Raw genomic sequence first — 21010 nt, forward strand, 5'->3', positions numbered from 1 at the left:
TCCTACATACAGAAAGCCCAAGCCAGATGGGCTGGCCATGTCGTCAGGATGTCTGACAGTCGACTACCAAAACAGCAGCTGTATGGAGAGCTGAGCCAGGGCAAGCGCTCAGCTGGAGGGCAGAAGAAACATTTCAAAGACTGCCTCAAAGACCTCAACATCAATCCCAGTAGCTGGGAAACTGGAATGATTGGGCTGGGATAGTAAAGTTGCTATACAAGTTGATGCAGTATGAAGTGAGACTGTAAGAAGAACAAGCAGATGATGGGGCAAAATTTTATTCAATGCAATGAGTTGAAGTGTAATATGGGGAAAAATTGAAAAGGGGTGAATACAGGACTGAAGGTGTTATATTTGAATGTGGTATATGGAATAAGATAGAGATTGGCAAGTATTGCTTTGTGGGCATCACTGAGTCATTACTGAAATTAGTTCATAGTTAGGAGCTTCACATCCAAGGATACACAGTGTATCGAAAGAACAGGCAGGTAGGCAGAGGGGGTGAGGTGGATCTGTCGGTAAAAACCGAAATTAAATCCATAGAAAGAAGTGACATAGGATCAGAAGTTGTAAAATTAAGAAACTGCAAGTTTAAAAAGACATTGGGAGTTATATACAGGCCTCCAAAAAGTAGCCAGGGTATGAGATACAAATTAAAGTAGGAAATAAAACATGCAAAAAGGGCAACGTTATGTTAGCCATGGGGGATTTTAATATGCAGGTAGACTGGGAAAATCAGGTTGGTGCTGTATCCCAACAGATGGAATTTGTTGAATGCCTGAAAGATGGCATTTTAGAGCAGTTTTTGGTTGAACCCACTGAGGGAAAGGCAATTCTGAAATGAGTGTTGTGTAATGAACCAGATTTGATTAGTAAGCATAAAGTAAAGGGAACCCTTGGGAGGGAGTGATCATAATATGATATAATTTACCCTACAATTTGAGAGAGAGAGAGAGCGAGACTGACTAAAGCCAGATGCATCAGTACTACACTGGAGTAAAGGGATTTACAGCAGCATGAGAGAGAGACTAGTCGAAGTTGATTGAAAGGCGACACCAGCAGGTTTGATGGTAGAACAGCAATGGCTGGCATTTGTGGGGGCAATTCAAAGTTGTAGATGGCATATGTGTAGGAAAGTGCATGGTCAAGTCCTCTGGGAGGAGGAATCGAGGCATAGACTAAATGGGGAGAAAATTCAAAAATCTGAGGTGCAAAGGGAATTGGGAGTCCTTCTGCAGGATTCATTAAAGGTTAACTGACAGGTTGAATCGATGGTAAGGGAGGCAAATGCAATGTTAGCATTTTTTTTGAGAGAACTATAGGATTTAACGCTGAGGCTTTATAAGGCATTGATAGACCACACTTAGAGTATTGTGAGCAGTTTTGGGTGACTTATCCAAGAAAATATGTTGGCATTGGAGAAGGTCCAGAGGAGGTTCACAGAATGATTTCAGAATGATAGGTTTAACATGTGAAGAGCAGTTGATGGTCCTTTGCCTGTAATTGATGGAGTTTAGAAGAATGGTGGGGAGGTGTGGGAGGATCTCATTGAAGCCTATTGAATATTGAAAGGCCTAAATAGAGTTGATGTTGAGAGGAAGTTTCCTGTAGTAGATGAGTCCAAGACCAGTGATCACAGCGTCAGAATAGAGGTATGTCCATTTAGAACAAGGATGAGGAGGAATTTTTTCAGGTAGAGGGTTATGCATCTGTTCAAAACATTGTCACAGATGGCTCTGGAGCCAAGTCATTGAGTATAATTAAAATGGAGGTTGATGGGTTCTTGATTATTTGGAGCATCAAGGTTACTGGGAGAAGGCAGGAGACTGGGGTTGAGCAGGATAATAAATCAGCATGACAGAATGGCAGAGTAGACTTGATGGGCTGAATGGCCTAATTCTGCTCCCATATCTTGTGGTCTTATTGGTATCAGTTTCAACAGCTACTTGTTTGTTTAGAACTTTTAAATGTCCAAGCTACATCACAGTGATCAAATCAAAATGATATTCTGGGGCTCGGGCAGCATCTATAGACGGAGAAGCAGGGTTAGATATTTAGTTCCATGACTTTCAGTTCAGCCGAAGGGCATTAATCTGAGCAACTGCGTATTTCCAGTATTTTCTGTCTTTTTTCTTTTTTTTTACTAGTTTTTTTTATACATTTTACAAATTAAAAACCCCAAATCAAAATGAGGAACATTAATACAGTGCAAAATTAAGCATACAATGACAATATGATACAAAGAAAGAGAATTTTTTAAAAAAGCACCTAAATTGAAGACAAGTAAACTTAGTATCCTCCCCAAGCCCCACAACACAAAAAAAACTCCAGACCAACCACAACACAATATAGAGAATATAAATCAGGACAATCAAACTCCCAGACTGTGAATACACCTAGCAACAGAGGATAATAATGCCTACTACCAGAAAAAAAAGGGAGCTGAAAGCAAGGGACCGAAAGGAAAAAAACCCTAGTCAAGAGGAAGGTTATGAAAGTACTCGATAAAAGGTCCCCAGACCTTATGGAACTTTAGATCTGAATTAAGAACTGAATAATGAATTTTTTCGAGATCCAAGCAGGCCATAATGCCGTTAAGCCATTGAGCATGAGTGGGCGGGGCAACATCTCTCCATCTAAGGAGGATCAAGCGTCTCGCCAGGAGAGAGGCAAAGGATAATATTCGGCATTTGGTCGGACTCAGACGTAAATCTGTCTCGCCCCAGAAACCGAACAAAGCAATTAAGGGATTTGGTTCTAGGTGCTGATTCAGAATATACGATAACGTAGTGAAGACATCTTTCCAAAATGTCTCCAAGCTAGGACAGAACCAGTACATATGAATGAGAGAGGCCTCGCCCTTCTTGCATTTATCACAAAGCAGACTAATGTTAGGGTAGAAACGAGATAGTTTAGATTTAGCCATATGGGCTCTATGAACAATCTTAAACTGTAAAAGGCAATGGCGAGCACAAAGAGAGGTTGAGGTAACCAATTTGAGAATCGAGTCCCAACTCTCATCAGATAAGGAGGTATTTAAATCCTGCTCCCATGCCATTTTAATTTTATCCACAGGGGCCCGTCGTAAGGCTGCTAATTTATCTTGAATAATTGATATTAAACCTTTACCTAGTGGATTAATGGAAAGAAATAAGTCCATAGCATTTTTTGCAGGCATTTCAGGAAAGTTAGGAATTAGAGGAGCAATAAAGTGTCTAATTTGGAGATATCTAAAAAAATGAGCATTGGGCAAATTGAACTTAACAGAGAGCTGCTGAAAAGAAGCGAAGCGATTATCAATGAAAAGATCTTCAAAATGTCTAATGCCCTTCCTATACCAAACATGGAATGCTGAATCATACGTAGTAGGTTAAAAAAGGTGATTATGTACGACAGGGCTGGAAACGGAAAAACCATGGAAACCAGAGGATTTCCTAAACTGAGCCCATATACGCAAAGTGTGTCTAACAAGAGGATTAGCTATTAATCTGGACAGACTATTAGGGAGTGCAGAGCCAAGAAGTGCAGAGATAAGTATTTTCTGTCTTGATACAAGATTTCCAGCATGACTGTTTTCAGGTTATCACAGAATTCCTAACTTCACAAGGAATGGTGAATCTCTAAAATTCTCTCTCCCAGAGGGCTGCAGACATGAATTCTAGAGATGTTTAAACTTTGGGTAATTTTGAAAGATCTCAGAGTTGAGCACTTTAGTGCTCTTCTGAAGTCCGAAAGTAGGTCAGCCATGACTATATTTAACAGTGAGGCAAGCTCAAGGGGCCTGGTCTATAATGCTTCTATTATTTTGTTCTTGTGTACTTGGACATGACCAAAAGATTGGCTAGTCAGATAGTGTCTGAAGGGTGGACAGGTAAAACACCGTGTAGAGGGAATTCAAGAGCTTAGAGCTAGGGCATTTGAAAACGTAATCAATGATGGAACAATTAAAATAGGATGCTGACAAAGATTCAGAACTGTAGCAGTAATAACAGCAGATTGTCTGTATGAGCGATTGTACAACCAAGGAAACGAGGCAAGGAGAGATTTTGAAAACCAGATTGAGAATTTTGCTTTCTTTTCCCAGGTTTCACTGTGATGTGAGGTTTATGAAGGGTAGAAAATGACATGTTTGCCAGGAATTTGGTAGAATACATGAGCACAGAGATAAATGTGTGTCCGCAGTGGATGAGATAGTGATGTAATAAGCCAGTGCTGGAAGTGGAGGGAAGCAGTCTTCCTGATGTCACTGCAGTTGACCATGAGATGTATCTAGGCTAGGTGCAATCCCAAGGTTCAGCAACCGTTACAGGATGGGGTGTATGGTCTTGATATTCAGTTTGCTGCATCTTCACGATACATTAACATAAATATTCAGTGAAAACTGCTATAGCCTTAATCTTGCACCATAAAATAAATGGTTATTGAAGCCTGGAACTACTTAGTCTATCAAGTGCAAGATAGAGAGCAAGCTGCATGTCAGAACTGTACTTCAGAATCACTTGCAAAGAGGATGCATAGAGGAACTATGAATTATTAAACAAAAATCCTGAAATCTTGCAATCCTAATCAGGAAAAACCCTTGTCTCAGTAGTCCACTCAGAATGTCATGTCTATTTTAAAATATTACAACACAGTCTCCTTTATTTCTAGAGCTGTCTGAAGTCCTTTGGACCATGGTCATGCACATTGGACTGAGTAGTGCTTCCTGGGGTGGTCTGATTGGTGTCTTCATCATTTTTGCAATTTTTGCTGTGTTAACCGTTGCCATTCTGTTAGTGATGGAAGGATTGTCAGCCTTTCTTCATGCACTGCGTCTTCATTGGTGAGTATTTCAATCTAAGTGATGTGTTGGCATTGGAGAGAGTTCAGAGGAGGTTCACGAGTGATTACAGGAATGAAAGGGTTAATGCATGAGGAGTGTTTAATGGTTCTGGGCCTGCACTCATTGGAGTTTAGAAGAAGAAGGGGGGGGGGTGGAAATCTTATTTAAACCTATCAAAAGGCCTAGGTAGAATGGACATGTAGAAGCTGTTTTCAATAGTGGAGGGAGTATAAGGCCAGAGGCTACAGCCTCTGAATAGAAGAATGTCCTTTTAGAACAGAGATGAGGAATTTCTTTAGCCAAAGGATAGTCAATCTGTGGAATTCATTTCCACAGATGGCTGTAGAGGCCAAGTCATTGGGTATATTTATAGCAGAAGTTGATAGATTCTTGATTAATCAGGGCGTCAAAAGTTACGGGGAGAAGGCAGGATAATAAGGTTGAGATGGATAATAAATCAGCAATGATCGAAAGGTGGAACAGGCTCAATGAACCAAGTGGCCAAATTCTGCTTTTTTTATGGTCTGATGCATATAAGTTGCTTTATGAGGGCTATTGTTTCAGTTTGAGTTACCTTCATCTCTTATTTTCACAAAACCTATTGTTCTAGGGCTACGTCATCTTTGTTCAAATACCTCACTAATGAGTATAGCATTGAAATAGCAACAAACTAATTTCTACTTTGAGAACTTGGAGTTCAATTCTGACTGCTTCCACTGGTTAGTTTCTGCTGATGAAGGGTCAATGGAATGGCACACTAAACTCAACTTTTAGCTTTGCAAGTGCAGGAGTGCCCAGTATTGAGTGGCTTCATAAGTCATTGAGTGCCATTGGATGTAGTCATCAGAGGGCACCATAGATGTCAGTGTGATGCTATTGCAGCTTGGGACTTCTGAGAGCTCAATTCCAGTGTCGTTCTGTAAGGAGTTTCTGTATGTCCTCCTTGTGGAATGCGTAGGGTTTTTCCTGGGTGCTGCCACAATCCAAAGACATACCAGGTGGGTTAATTGGTCATTGTAAATTGTCCCATGATCAAGCTAGGTTTAATTCAGGTGCTGAGGTTGCTGGGGTGGCACAGCTTGAAGGGCAAAAAGAGCGTACTCCGCAATTTAAAAAAATATATAAAGTAACACAGAAAAGGGCTTGTCAGGCCACTAAGTTTGTGTTGATCATCAATCTCCCTCCTTTTCAACTTCTACACTACCTGCACTCCAAGGATGATTTATAGTTGTTAATTAACCTAGCAACCCTTTGGGATGTGGGAGCAAACTAGAGTGTCTCAAAGAAGCCACCATGTCATGGAGAAAGCATGCAAACATCACATAGTCAGGATTAGACTGGGATCATTAGAGCCATGAAGCTTTTTGCCTCTCTACCACCCCAAACCTGTCACACCTGGAAAAGCAAAAAGCTCTGTGCAAGCCCACCATTACCTGCCAAGCTAAATAGAATCTTTTATTTTCCAGTATCAGGTTTATGTTGTGAAATTTCTTGTTTTGAGCAGCAGTATATGGCAATATATAATTTAAAAAACTATAAATTACAATAAGAAATATAAATATTACATTTTAATGCAAAAAGAGCAAAAAAAATTGTAGTGTACATTGTCTAATCTGAAATCTGGCAGAGGGAAAGAAGCTGTTCCTAAAATGTTGAATGTGAGTCTTCAGGCTCTTATACCACCTCAATGAGAAGACGACATATCCTGGGTGATGGGGTGGGGATCCCTATTGATGGATGCCACCTTTCTTGAGGCATTGACTTTTGAAGGTGTCCCCTATGCTGGGGAGGCTAGCGCCCATGATGGAGCTGACAGAGTTTGCAACATTCTGCAACTTTTTCTGATCCTGTGCAGTGGCCCTTCCAAACCAGACGGTGTTGCAACCAGTTAGAAAGCTCTCCACAGAACATGTGTAGAAGTTTGCGCGAGTCTTTGGTAACATACCAAGTCTCCTCTAACTCCTAATGAGCATAGCTGCTATTTTGCTGCCTTTGTAATTGTATGAATATGCTGGACTTGGGATACTGTAGATCTTCAAAGATGTTGACACCCAGATATTTGAAACTCCTAATCCATTGATGAAGACTGGTTTATGTTCCCTTGACTTCCTCTTCTTGCAGTCCACAGTCAATTCCTTGGTCTTACTGAAATTGAGTGCAAGGACGTTGTTGTGACATAACTCAGTCAGCTGATCTACCTTGCTCCACTACACCACCTCATCACCATCTGAAATTGTGCCAATTTATTGATGACGCTCGAGCATGCCTAGCCACATAGCTGTGGGTGCAGGAGAGTAGAGAAGTGGATTAAGCATGCATCCTTGAGGTGCCCAGTGCTGATTGCGAGGAGGAGATATTTCCAAACTGCACAGTGGTCTCCCGAAGAGGAAGTCAGGATCCATTTGCAAAGGGAGGTACAGAAGCCCAGATTTTTGAGCTCGTTGATTAGTACTGAGGGTGTGATGGTGTTGAACGCTGAGTTGTAATGCAGCCTGACCTAGGTAATGTTATTGTCCAGATGATTCATGGCAAAGTGGAGACCAATGAGATTGTATCCACTATGGACCTATTGTGGCGACAGGCAAATTGCAGTGGGTCCAGATCCCTGCTTGGGTAGGAGTCAATTCCAGCCATGTTCAACCTCTCAAAGCACCTCATCACAATAGATGTGAGTTCAACTAGGTGATGGTTTTGAGGTAGCTCAACCTGCTCTTCCTGGGCTCTGGTATGATTGTCGCCCTTTGATGTAGGTGGGAACCTCTGACTGCAGAAGTGAGAGATTGAAGATGTCCTTGAACTCTCCCGCCAGATGATTGGCACAGGATTTTAGTGCCCTACCAGGTTCAACATCAGGGCCTGGTGCCTTGCAAGGGTTCACCCTCTTGAAAGATGTTCTCACATCGGCCTACAAGACAGGAATACAGGGTCACTGGAAGCTGCAGGGAGTTGCACAGGGGTAGTTTTATTCTCCCTCTCAAAGCAGGCATAAAAGTTATTGAGCTCATCTGGGAGTGAAGCATCACTGCCATTCATGATGTTAGGTTTCACTTTGTAGGAGGTAATGGCCTGCAAACCCTAACAGAGTTGATGTGCATCCGATTCCATCTCTATCTCCAATCAGAATTGTTTTTTTCACTTTTAAAATGGTTTTTGTAAGTAGTACCTGGCCCTCTTGGATCACAGGTCTTCAATGCCACGGATCTACTCCTCAGCAGTCTATGAACCTCTTAGTTCATCCACGACAAGGGTTTGGGTATGTCCGGTATGTTCTGAAAGGCATGTCCTTATACACACAGATCTTAATGAAGTTGGTGATAACTGTGGTGAATTCATATTCATTTCCCATAACATTGTCCGGTCCAGAAACTCAAAGCAGTCCCGTAAGCCCTCATACTCTGGTCCTCCTCATTGATGCTGCAGTCTTTGGTCTCAGACCCAGGGAGTAGAAGTGCAGCCGGGTGATCAGACTTTCCAAAGTGTGGGCTCGGGATAACCCAGTAAATGTTCTTTATGGTGATATAACAGTGGTCAGGCTCCTCTGGATCCACAGATGATATGTTGGTGGTAGTTGTTCAACCAGTTAGCCTGGTTGAAATCCCCCAGAATGAGTGGGGAGGCATTGGGGTGCACAGTTTCGAGGCTGCTGGTCATGGTCCTCAGCTGCTTGACTTTGCGTCGGCAGGTAAAGTGGACACTTGACCAGAAGACGTTCCAGGTCAGTGAGCAGGATTGAGGTAGAACTGCCACATCTGTGCACCATGATCTGTTGATCATGAAGCATATTTCAACTCCTCTGCCCTTTAAAGAACTCAGTTGTTCAGTCTTTATGGTGGATAGTGAAAACCCTCAGGCTGAAGCGCTGTGTCCGAAATGGCGAGGGATAGCCATGTTTCCATAGAGCAAAATTCACAGCAGTCCTGATGTCTCTCAGGTGCTGCAACTTGCTCTGAGGTCTTGTTTTATTTTCCAGAGACTGTACATTCACCAGCAGTATAGTGCAGAGTGGGGGGGGGGGGGGGGTCTAAGGGCTCTGTGTTTCAATTATACCTGCAACCCAACCTACCTTTCTCGCTTCCTTTACCTTAAAGCGGAACTGCACTCATGATTTGAGTTTGCCAATCAGGGTCTGTCGATTTTGAAGGATTGATAAATTTTTAAAAATGATATTACTTAAGTACCCATGAATGACTGTGGATTCCAGCTGCAGTAGTCCTCAACAGGGATATTTGAAGATACCCTTCAGAGCCGAATGCAAAGAGTCACCACTTGTAGGTGCCATCTTGCCATTTTTTTTTTGTATAGACGCGAAAATAATATGCAATGTAATTCTTCAAAGCTGAAATTGGAAATCAGACCCCAAGAATTAAATCTGCATTCTTAGAATTCTATTCTGAAGCTTTAGAAGTTTAGCATCTGCTAGCTCCCTTGAGCCATGCTCCTAGTTGTTCATTTGGAACGTCAAGTTGAAGCTATAATAAGCTGCGCAGACAGCTTTTAAACCAAGAGCCCTGTTCTCGCTACTGCTGGGATGTCTTTTCAGTCATTTATTTTAGAATATGCAATCTCCATCCCCAGCTTCCAAAACCTACAAGTTAGGAGTTTCACATTTCCAATTTATTCCAATTTGTATTTTACTTAGGTAGGAGAGAATTTGCATATTACCATTCACAAATTAAGGTGCCAGAAACAAAGGAAATGTTTAAATTAGGCAGTGTTATAATGTAGGTAATGTGCTAACCAATCAGATTTAGTGAAATCCCATGAACTGCAGTAGAATAATTGACCAGCAGATCTATTGGATACTAACAAGTTTACCAGAGGAAGAGTGAAACTCTCAAGCTTATGAATGTGAATGATGCGGACAATGTTTGATTTCTGAAACAGAACACAGAAAATGGAGCAGTTCAGTGCAGAATAGAACAGGATGTTTTAACCTACAATAAATCAATCTAACCCTTCCCTCCTACATGACCCTCCAGTTTTCTTTCATTTGCATGTCTAACAGTCTCTTGTATGTCCCCGATGTATCTGCCTCAACCATCACTCCTTTGAGTTCATTCCATGCACCTAACACTCCGTGTAAAAACTTAGAGGAATCTATGCACATGAACTCCCAAGGTCCCTCTGTTCCATCAAATTTCCAAGAATCTTTTACCGTCTTCAAATTCAAACTTATAGAATGTATCACTTCACACTTCTCCAGTCTGAACTCTCACCTGTCACTTCTCAGCCCAGCTCTGCATCCTATTAATGTCCCCTTTTATCCTAAGACAATACCCACTATCCACAATACCACCAACCTAGGCATCATCTGTAAACTTACTGACCCACCTTTCCACTTCTTCATCTAACTCTTTTATAAGTATCTCAAAGAGCAGGGGTTCCAGGACAGATCCCTAAGGAACACTACTGGTCACTGACCTCCAAGAAACATGCTCTCTATCTACTAACACTCTGCCTTCTGTGGGCAAGCCAATTCTGAACCCATGCCAGGCAAGTTTCCCTGGATTCCATGCCTCCTGAGCCTACTGTTGGAAATCTTGCCAAATGCCTTACTAAAATCCATAAACACAACATCCACTGCTCTACCTTCATCAATATGTTTTGTCAATTCCTCAATCAGGCTCATGAGGCATGAGCTGCCCTTTTAAAAAAAAAAGTCATTCTGAACCATTCGGACTATCCCTAATCCATCTATGCTTCTCCAAATGCTCAAGTCCTGTCTCTAAGAATCCTCTCCAATAGTTTTCCCACCACTGATGTGAGACTCACAGTTCTATAATTCCCAGTATTATCCCTATTATCTTTCTTGAATAAAGGAATCACATTTGCCACCCTTTAATCTGTTACTATTCCTTTACCTAGTGAGGACGCAAAGTTTATCATCAAAGGCACAGCGGTTTCTTCCCTTGTTTCCTGTAGTAACTAGGGGTATATTCCCCCTGGCCCCAAGGACTTGTCTGTCCTAATGGTTTTTAAATGCTCCAGCACATCCATTTGCTTAACGTTGACATGTTCCAGCATGTCAACCTATTCTATTCTGTCCTCAATACTAAAGCAAAGTATTCATTAAGAATCTCCTCTATCTGACTCCAGGCACATTTCCTTTTTTATTCCTGACCAATCCTACTGTCATTCTAGTCATCCCCTTGTTCTTCACATACACATAGAAAGCCTTGGGGTTTTCCTTAATTCTACTCACCAGGGCCCTCTCATCCCTTTTAGCTCCAAGTCCATTCTTCAGCTCTTTGCTGGCCACCATATAACTCTCTAGAGCACTGTCTTTTACTTGCTTCCTGAACCTGAAGTGGATTTTTCTCCCTCTTGAAAATGATCGATGCTTCACCCTACCATTCTTTCCCTGTCTCAAATGAGGAAAACCTATCCAGAACCCTATGTAAGTGCTCCCTAAACAACCTCTACTTTTCTGTTGTGCATTTCCCAGAATACATCCGTTCCCAATTTACTTTCCCAAGTTCCTGCCTACTATCATTATCATTTGCCCTCCACCAATTGAATACATTCATATATCATCTACTTTTATCCTTCTCCAAGGTCGTGGTAAAATTCAAGGAGTTGTCATTGTCTCCAAAATACATACCCACTGAGAGATCTATACTTGACCTGGTTCATAGGATGCTCTTGCATTTCTGTACATAGAACAAGTCATGGGAATACATAGCAGAACTAATCAAATATGACAAGCATTCAATACGTGTGTGTGTGTGTGTGTGTGTGTGTTCAAAAAATTTATTACCTTCAATGAATTTCAAACTATCCATTTTTTTTTTATCTTCTCTAGGGTGGAGTTCCAGAACAAGTTCTACAGTGGAGCTGGCCACAAGTTTAACCCCTTCTCATTCAAATCGATTCTAGATGGAAATCCAGATGAATGAAATGGAATTTAAAATGAAACATTGAAACAAAAGACATCTAAGCTATAGATTCAAAAGATTGTTTAAATTGAAATCAAATCACCCATGGATCTTGCTAATCAATTAACATAAAAATTGTTGATATTTAAAGAGACGTACATCTTAAAATTTAAATTTTTCAAGTATAGGAATACCAATATGCAGGTGATATTTTGAGGGGGTTGTGGAGAGAAAGTTATGGTAAAATAGAGCATGTATATGGCAAATGTATTCAGTATCCCTGTGTTCATATTCGTATTCTCTGCATAAAATGTGACTTTTTCTGGGGGGAGAAACAAAAATCTAATTTTGATTACCTAAAAATTAATTGTGTTTGCTTCATTTGGTAAGGTTTGTTCAGTCATGAATTAGGGGTTTCTGCCTTACATGACACAATTTAGACAAAGGGTGGGAGCCTCCTTATTTAAAGGCTTTTTCAGAACACATGCTACCACATCTTAAATCTAGATGCCATAAATGCTAACTCCTTTTACAATTTTTGATTGTTGTTTTGAAGTACAGACATACAATGTTTTCTGTGGACTCCTCCAGTCAAAATCATGTTGAGCTTGTGGCTTTGATGTAGTGTTTTAAGATTTGGTTTTGGGAACAGAAGGGGGTTCTGGTTAGGATTTAGAGACCTGGGAGGTGGGGGAATTAGAGGACAAGCTGGAGTCCTCATTCATGATCATCAGCAAGTCAGTATTGAAAATTGAAGCCAGAAGGCAGATCAGAAGCCCAATGGCCAGAACCGTGAGTTCTAGGAGCTGCTTTTATTTGCATCGATTGGGTGCACACATTTAACCAGAATGTTGAGAAAATCCCAGTTGAAGAATAAGGATTACATCAGTTCTGTGCAGCCAGTTAAATGTCTTGTATTAGAAGACAAATAACTGTTATTTTGAGCAGATTGTAAAAAAAACAATCACATTGCAATGAAGGCAAGTAATGAAGTGAGTGATATTGGCTTCTTTTTGGTGCTTCTGTGTCACAAAGCCTGCTAGTTCTGATTGAATTTATTTAAATCTTTCATCTGTCCCACAATGTGAGGGAGTAAAAATCTTTGCATTATGATTCTGTCACAATGCACAGACATGTGAATTTGTAATTCTAATGGCTATTCCATAGCCTGTAGGTCCTGGCTTTAATGCTGTGGTACCGTTTGCCGGGCAGAAGCTGCTGGAACAGTTTATGGTTGGGGTGACCGGTGTTCCCGATGATCTTTCAGGCCTTCCTTACACACCTGCTGCTGTAAATGTCCTCAGTGGAAGGAAGTTCACATCCAGATAGTGAATAGCAGTGCTCCTGTTAGAAGGTCTTGAGGATTTGGGGGCTCATGCCAAACTTCTTGAGCTGTCTGAGGTAGAAGAGACACTGTTGTGCATCTATTGCCACATAGCCCATTCAGATGAGATCTTCAGTGATGAGTTTACCAAGGAACTTGAAACCTCTCAATGGTAGTCCCGCTTGATGCTGATCGGAACGAGCCTGTCTTCGGTCCTGTCTCCAGTGTTGATACACTGTTGAGTCTTCGGCTATGGTTTAACTTGATTCCTGGCATCATCCCTTCTGATTTAAAAAAAAAGAACATTTTTGCCCCCTTAGGTGCAAGAGCATCTGATTTTCTATAAATACTTCAAATCTATACATCAGGTAAGATTTTTTAAAAATTGCACTTCCTTGGATATTAAGTACATTGTGTTTGCTAATTGCACAGTTTTCAATTCCATTTGCAAGTCTAAAGTGCTTGTAGCAGCCCAGACTGCTTGCAGTAAGACCCAGACAACATTGAGGGATAGGTTAACAAGTGACAAATAACGGTCACAACACAAGTACCAGGCAATGACCATCTCCCATATGAGTGCCTAACCATTTCTCTTTATTATTCAATGTATTAAAATTGCCAAGATTTCAAGCTTCACCATCCTTGTGACAAAAAGTTTGACTGGAACAGCCAAATTATTGCCATTGACTTCAATAGTGAGTTAGAGGCTGGGCGTCCTGTGCTGGGTGACATGCCTTCTAATTTCCCCAAAACCTTTCCACCATTGGCAAGATACAAGTTCAGGAGCAAGATAAACTGTGCTTCAGCTCCAAAAATACTCAAGGAACTCAACACTATGCAGGATAAAGCAGTCCACATGGCCTGTATCTCATCCACCATCATAACTGTTCAAGCTCTGTATGACTGGCTCATGGAGGTTGCTGTGTGCAGAACATACAACATGTCTTGTGCAGGTTACTTAACGGCATCTTGCAAAACAAGAAGGACAAAGTTAGCAGCTGTTCGGGAATACTAACTCATGCAGGCTTTATTCCAAATTGCCCAGCATTTTGACTTGGGAATATTTCTGTTTCTTCAACATTGCTAGGTCTAAATCCCAGCACAATGACCCCATTGTATAATCTGCTGTAGAAGACTCAAGCAGTTGCCCACACCTTTGCAGACACAATTGGGGATGGCCAGTCAGTTCTGTTGGTGATGCCCATGTTCTGAGCTGTTTTGGACCACTCTACCAGATATCATTATGCTAATATCGTCCATCATGTCCAGATATTGAAAACTTTTAAGACTATGATTAAATATTGCCAAGATTCTACTGCAACTTGTTCAATGAAGGTGATAGATAAGAGCTACAACAAGGTAGTGACCCCTAAGTTGAAGGAGGCAGTTATCCGGTGACCTAATTGAGGGAAAGGGAATAGACAGCAGAGTACTCTTGTGACTATTCTGCTCAACCATAATTATGCCATTTTAGATACATGGGGTTGGAGAACAATCTACCAGGGAACTTACATTGACTGGGTCTCTGGCAGAGGCTGGCATTATGGCTTAAGGGAAAGGGGGATAGGAGAAGAGTGGTGGTGATGGGATTCACTGGTTAGGGAAAGAAACAGGAGATTATGTGGGCATGAAAGGGACCCCCAGGTGGTGTGTGTGGTCTCATCTCAGATCAGGCCCACAGCATGCTTAATGGAGAGAGTGAGCAGCCAAAAATCATGATTTCTGATGTTCATTACATCAAGGGCAATGAACTTAAGCGTGTACGTCAGTATATGGAACTATAATGTGGCTATTAGAGACCTGCTTGTTACTAGGGCAGGAATGGCTGCTGAATGTTTCAGTGTTTAGATGTTTCAAAAGGGATAGAGAGAGAGATAAAAGTGGTGGTGGGGGTGGTATTGCTAATCAGAGATAGTATCACAGTTGTAGAAAGGGAGGACATCATGGAGAGATTATCTAGATTGTCTACTTGGGTCAATGTGGGTGTTCAAGTCAGAAATAGGAATGGGGCATCACTCTATTTGTAGCATTCTATTTACACACCCCTCTCTCCCCAGTAGCATGGGTGACTTCAACTTCCTTAATATTGATTGGCACCTCATTAGTACAAAAGGATCAGATGGGACAGAGTTGGCCATGTCCAAGAAGGATTCCTGACACAATATGTGCTCAGCCAACAAGAGGAGAGGCCATACTGGGAGTTGGTACAGGGAGTTGTTACAGGCAATGATCCTGTTCAGGTGACAGATCTCTATATGAGTCAGCATTTTAAGAGGTTATAACCTCAACTCCTTGAGCTTTAGCATAGCCTTGACCAGGGAGCTGGCAGTGTGGGAAAGTTTAATTGGTGAATTAGACCACTATTAGGCAGAAACTTGAGAGGGTAAACTGGAATCAGTTTTACTTGGGGAAATTCACAACAAAAATTACAGGATTTCCAGCAAAGGATTCTGGATTGAGATGGGGAAAGGTTGGTAGGATGAGGGAACAATGACTGATGAGATGTTAAACATTAAGTCAAAAGGGTGAAAGAAGCATGTCTACGGTTTAGGAAGCAAGAATTGACAGGGCTCTGGAGTTTATAAGGTGGCCACAAAGGAGCTTAAGACTGGTCTTGGGAGAGCTAGAAAAAGACATAAGAAGACATTAGTGAGTATGATTAAGAAAAGCCCAAGGCATTCTACACATTAAGAATGTAAGTATGACTAGAATAAAGATGGGACTGAACAGGGATAGAAGAGGATTCATGCCTGGAGTTAGAGGAGGTAAGGGAACACTTGTCCTCAGTATTCACTGGTGAGAGGGACCTTGATGAATGTGAGGTCAGAGCAGAACAGGTTGATATGCTGCAGCATGTTGATGTTGAGAAAGAGGATGTATGTGAACTTTTGAAAACCACTAGGATAGATAAGTCCCCAACGCCAGACAGGATATGCCCCAGGTTACGGCAGGAATTGAAGGAAGAGATTGCTGTGACGTTAATCATTGAGTACTCCTGGTACATAGGTGAAGAATGTCAAGAGGCATGGGATCAAGGGAAACTGTCTGTATGGATTCAGCATGGCTTGTCCACAGGACACAAGATGGTAGTAGTTAGAGCATGATCTGCCTGGGGTGTTTACAATTAACTCTTCTGGGATCCCTGCTCTATGTGATTTTAATAAATGACTTGGATGAGGAAGTGCAAAGGGGTTAGTAAGCTTACAGATGACACAATGCTGGTAATGTTGTGGGTAGTGTAGAGGGTTGTCGTAGGTTACAACAGGACATTGACGGGATGCAGAGCTGGGCTCAGAGCTGGCAGGTGAAGTTCAACCCAACAAAGTAATTCACTTCGGAAGGTTGAATTTGAAGGCAGAATGCAGGGTTAATGGCAGGATTCTTAACAAAATGGAGGAACAGAGTGAATTTTGGGGTTCATGTCCATGGATCTCTCAAAGTTGCCATGCAAGTTGATACAGTGCTTAAGAAGGCATATGGTGTATTGGCCTTCGTTAGTTAGGGATTGCCCTCAGGAGCCATGAGGTAATGCTTCATTCAGCTCTGTAAATCCCTGGTTAGACCATACTTGGAGTATTATATTCAATTCTGGTCACCTCTTTATTAGAAAGGATGGGGAAGATAGAGACAGGGTGCCGAGGAGATTTAGCAACTGCTGTTTGAATTAGGGAGCGTGTCTTGTGAGGATAGGTTGAGTGAGCCAAGGCTTTTCTCTTTGGAGCAAAGGAGGATGAGAGGTGACTTGATAGAGGTTTATAAGATGATACAAGGCATAGAGTGAACAACCAGCATACTCTTCGCAGGGTGACTGGCTAATATGAGAGGGCATGATGTTCAAGTGGTTCCTTTTATTATCAGAGAAAATATGAACCTGGAATTAGTCTTCAGCGAAAAACCGAAAAGCCGCAAAAGAATGAACGACAGAAAAAGTTAGAATCCCAAAGCCCCCTCCCCTACACAAGCAGCATCGACATTCCCCCTCCGCTCCACCCATTTCAGCAAAAAGTGTCAGCACCCACCCCCCACCAAGTAATAGCAAAGCACCCAAAGTGAGACCATGATCTGCAGTCAACCAAAACTATTGTTTACCCATCAGTTTGAGCCAAGTGACAGATATCACCCACTTTCACAGGAAAAGGGGAGACCAAGAGTCGCTGTTATGGTGGTAGAGTTGGCCGCGTTGTTCTTTATTCTTAGATTCTCGAGAATCAGCAGCAAACTCTCTCGACCGTTCAGAGAGAAAGAGAGGGAGCGATCGCTCGAGTCCAGAGACCTTCGTCTGCAGCACCTGCTGCCGCGAAATCCTGATGTCCTTTCTCCCACAACGCCTCAGTCAGCAGCATTGGTCTGGAATCGGTCATCCACAGGGCCCCGCACGGCTACGTCACAGCATCGTCCATGCCACCCCTGGAGACTCTCGGAAAACAGCCAGTGATTAAAGGAAAAGATGAATGCCAGAGTTAGGTATTTTAGAGTTGTGGCTGAATGGACTACCCTGCCAGAGGTGATGCTAGAAGCAGATATACAAGGACATTTAAGAGACTCTTGATGGACACATGGATGAAAAACAAATGGAGAGATATATAGAAATATTTGATTGATCTTAGAGTAAACCAACATGTTAGCACAAAACCATGGGCTGAAGGGCCTATACCGTGCTGTACTGTTCTCTGTAAAAACAATCTCCTCTGCTGCATGTCACTGCATTGTTGAGCCGAACCATTGACCATTTAAGCCCATGTTTGGAGTTCAGCTCCAGAATGCAGTGGGTTACTACTGGAACACTAATGGTTGTGGAGACTGTGGCCGTCACCTGGAAGAGCTTCTAAGTGCCTTCAAAAATATAAAGACATTGAACAAATTGAAGATAAAACCTCAAAAGGGAAGTGCCATGTTAGAAATTAGTGTCAGGGTCCTTTGTGAAGATCAAGCACTCAACTGCAGCTTACACCTGTCAGTTAAATGTTTACTGGAACTCAGCAGGCCAGACAGCATCTATGGAAAAGAGTACAGTTGACGTTATGGGCCTAGACACTTAATTAGGTCCTGATGAAGGCTTTCCACTCAAAATATCGACTGTACTCTTTTCCATAGATGCTGCCTGGCCTGCTGAATTCCTCCAGCATTTTGTGTGTGTTGCTCAGATTTCCAGGATCTGTAGATTTTCTCTTGTTAGGTTTCATGCTTTTACCTTTTGAATCTGTGAACTCATGTGAATATTTGGCTCAATTAAGTTATTGCAATGTAAGCAATCACTTAAGCAAATAACTTGTTGTTTCTAAACTCTGCATTTCTGAATTCTAAGCAAATGCTCTTTGCTTGACACTTCAGATTCTTATTGATGGAGTAGCATTTCATGTTCGATATCAAACTGTTCATTGCTATTGCTGTCTAATTGTCTACCACAGAGTAGAGTATAGGAATGTTACTAAATTAGTCTGTAATCCCCACTTCCTCATCTCACTCTGTGTTTCATGTTTGCTCACTTCCCTCTTGAATGAAATGGTTAGTTTCTTGGCATTTGCTTGTTTAAATAAATCTTTCTCACTTCCTCATTTCAAAGTGAATTGTAAAACCTTGCTTCTCTTCAATAACAATCATTTGTCAGTCTTTAACCTATTGTCTCCTTTTAAACAGATCCATTTTAATCTTATTTGTTCCTAATTTTTCAAATCTCTAGTCACCCTAATCTGTAATCCTGTGATCAGCCTTGTGATTAAAGATAGATTAGCTTTATTTATCCCATGCATATTGAAATGTGTTGTTTGCGTTAAATTAAATCAGCGAGTAATGTACCAGGCAGCCCACAAACGTAGCCACACTTCCATCACCAATTTAGCATGTCCGCAACTCATTAACCCTCACCATTGGTCTTTAGAATGTGGAGGAAACCCATGGGGAGAATGTAAAAACTCCCCATGACTTCTGGTAAAATGGCAGCGAACTGAGACATGGCGGCTTCTGAAGAAGTTATTGTCATTTTCAAATGTTTTTTTACAATCACAAGGCCCTTCTGGACATTAAGAACTCAAAGTACTGTAGGTCTCCTCCATCAATGAGTTGCTTCTTGGCGAAGAAACTTCAGGGCCTGGATTTGGTCTGGATCATGCTGCTGCCTGCATCAGAGAGTTGGAGTCAGTGTGAGCACGAGGTATACAGTCAAACAGCGAGTGACCCTCTTGGTCGCTTTCCTTGTGATCACAAGACCCTGTTGGACATTGTTAATGTAGAATGCTGCAAGTCCGATTCACAGATTTGTTGGTGGGCAATGGAGGAGCTGTGTGGTCTCGGTCGTGGTGAGGATGCAGCCTCAAGCTGCAGTGTCACCTGTTTGCGGCTGTCTGGGAGGAGACTCCAGAGTCGGTGCCACCAGAGTGCTGGAGGCAGTGTGGCGTGGCAGACATGTTGGAGTCAGTGATGCCCTCTGATATTCACTCAGCGGAATACAAGTGTTAGCTGTGGACTGCTTCAACATTCATGGACTCAGGGGACTTGGACTGCATTTTGTTGTGTGATTGTATTTTACTGCTGTCTTTTATGTGCTGTATGTGCCTTGTGCTTGTGTGACTGCTGGGACTGAGTTTTGCAAAATAGAAAACCTACAGCACAATACAGGCCCTTCGGCCCACAAAGTTGTCCCTACCTTAGAAATCACTAGACTTCCCCACAGCCCTCTATTTTTCTAAGCTCCAAATACCGATCCAAAAGTCTCTTAAAAGACTCCATCATATCTGCCTCCACCACCGTGCTGGCAGCCCATTCCAAGCACTCGCCACTCTCTGAGTTAAAAACTTACCGCTGATATCACCTCTACCTACTCCCTAGCACCTTAAATCCTCTTGTGACAGCCATTTCAGCCCTGGGAAAAAGCCTCTGACTATCCACACGATCAATGCCTCTCATCATCTTAAACACATTGGCCCCAGAGTAATGCCATTTTGTTCATGGGTATTAAGTGACAATTAAACTTGAACTTGAAACTCATTACAGGCAGTGACATTACTGAAAGACAAGGGAGCAGAATAGGGCCATTTGGCCTATTGAATTTGCACCATCAGTCCACTTTGGCTGATTTATTATCCCCCTCACTCATTCTCCTGCCCATTCCCTGTCATCTTTGACATCCTCACTAGTCAGGAACTTATCAACCTCTGCTTTAAATCTACCCAATCACTTGACGATGAATTCCACCACCCCTTGGCTAAAGAAATTCCTCCTCTTCTCTGTTCTAAAGGGACATCCTTGCATTCTGAAGCTATGTACTCTGGTCCTAGAATCCCCCACTATAGGAAACATCCTCTCCCTGCATCCACTCCATTTAGGCCTTTCAATATTCAATGGATTTTATTGAGATTCCCCCCCCTTATTTTTCTAAATTCCAGCAAGTACCGTCCCAGACCAATCAAAAGCTTCTCATACATGAACCCTTTAATTCCTGGGAACATTCTCATGAACCTCCTGGGCCCTCTCCAATGCCAGCACTTCCATTCTTAGATAAGAGAAGCACAGCTACTCACATTACTCGATATGGTCTAACCAATGCCTTATAAAGCCTCAGCATTCCGTCCCTGCTCTCGTATTCTAGTTCTCTTCAAATGAATGCTAATATTACATTTGCCTTCCTTATCACTGACTCGACCCGCAAGTTAACATTTAGTGAATCCTGCATGGGGCTCCCAAGTACCTTTGCATTTCACTTTTGTGAATTTGCTCCCTGTTTTGAAAACAGTCTACATCTTTATTCCTTCTATCAGTTGCACTATGCCACTGTGCCACCCTTCTGGACATCCATTCCACTTTTTCCTTGATTGTTTCCCTCAGCACCATGCAGTCTTGGAAAAATATCACTGATTCTTCATCATCACTAGTGAACAGCAATGTGGTTGCACCCTTTACTGGGATTAATGTTTCAAGAAGGTGTCTCAGCAATTCCAGTGTCTCAACATTTTGTGCAACCCTATTTGCATTATTATTTATGTTGTAGCCTGG

General features: G+C 42.0%; 1 protein-coding gene across 4 annotated transcripts in view; it reads left to right on the plus strand.

Annotated features, from left to right (window-relative positions):
- Positions 1–12060, plus strand: part of LOC132398406 (V-type proton ATPase 116 kDa subunit a 4-like) — a 77546-nt gene extending 65486 nt beyond the window's left edge. For all 4 annotated transcript variants that reach the window (XM_059977788.1, XM_059977787.1, XM_059977790.1 and 1 more), the window contains 2 exons: positions 4651–4822; positions 11625–12060. In XM_059977788.1, the coding sequence (XP_059833771.1) occupies positions 4651–4822; positions 11625–11718 (266 nt within the window). In that variant the 3' untranslated portion in view covers positions 11719–12060. The remainder of the gene's footprint in view (positions 1–4650; positions 4823–11624) is intronic.
- Positions 12061–21010: the final 8950 nt, after the last annotated feature.

This window comes from Hypanus sabinus, chromosome 8 (assembly GCF_030144855.1).
Source record: "Hypanus sabinus isolate sHypSab1 chromosome 8, sHypSab1.hap1, whole genome shotgun sequence".
Classification (NCBI taxonomy): domain Eukaryota; kingdom Metazoa; phylum Chordata; class Chondrichthyes; order Myliobatiformes; family Dasyatidae; genus Hypanus; species Hypanus sabinus.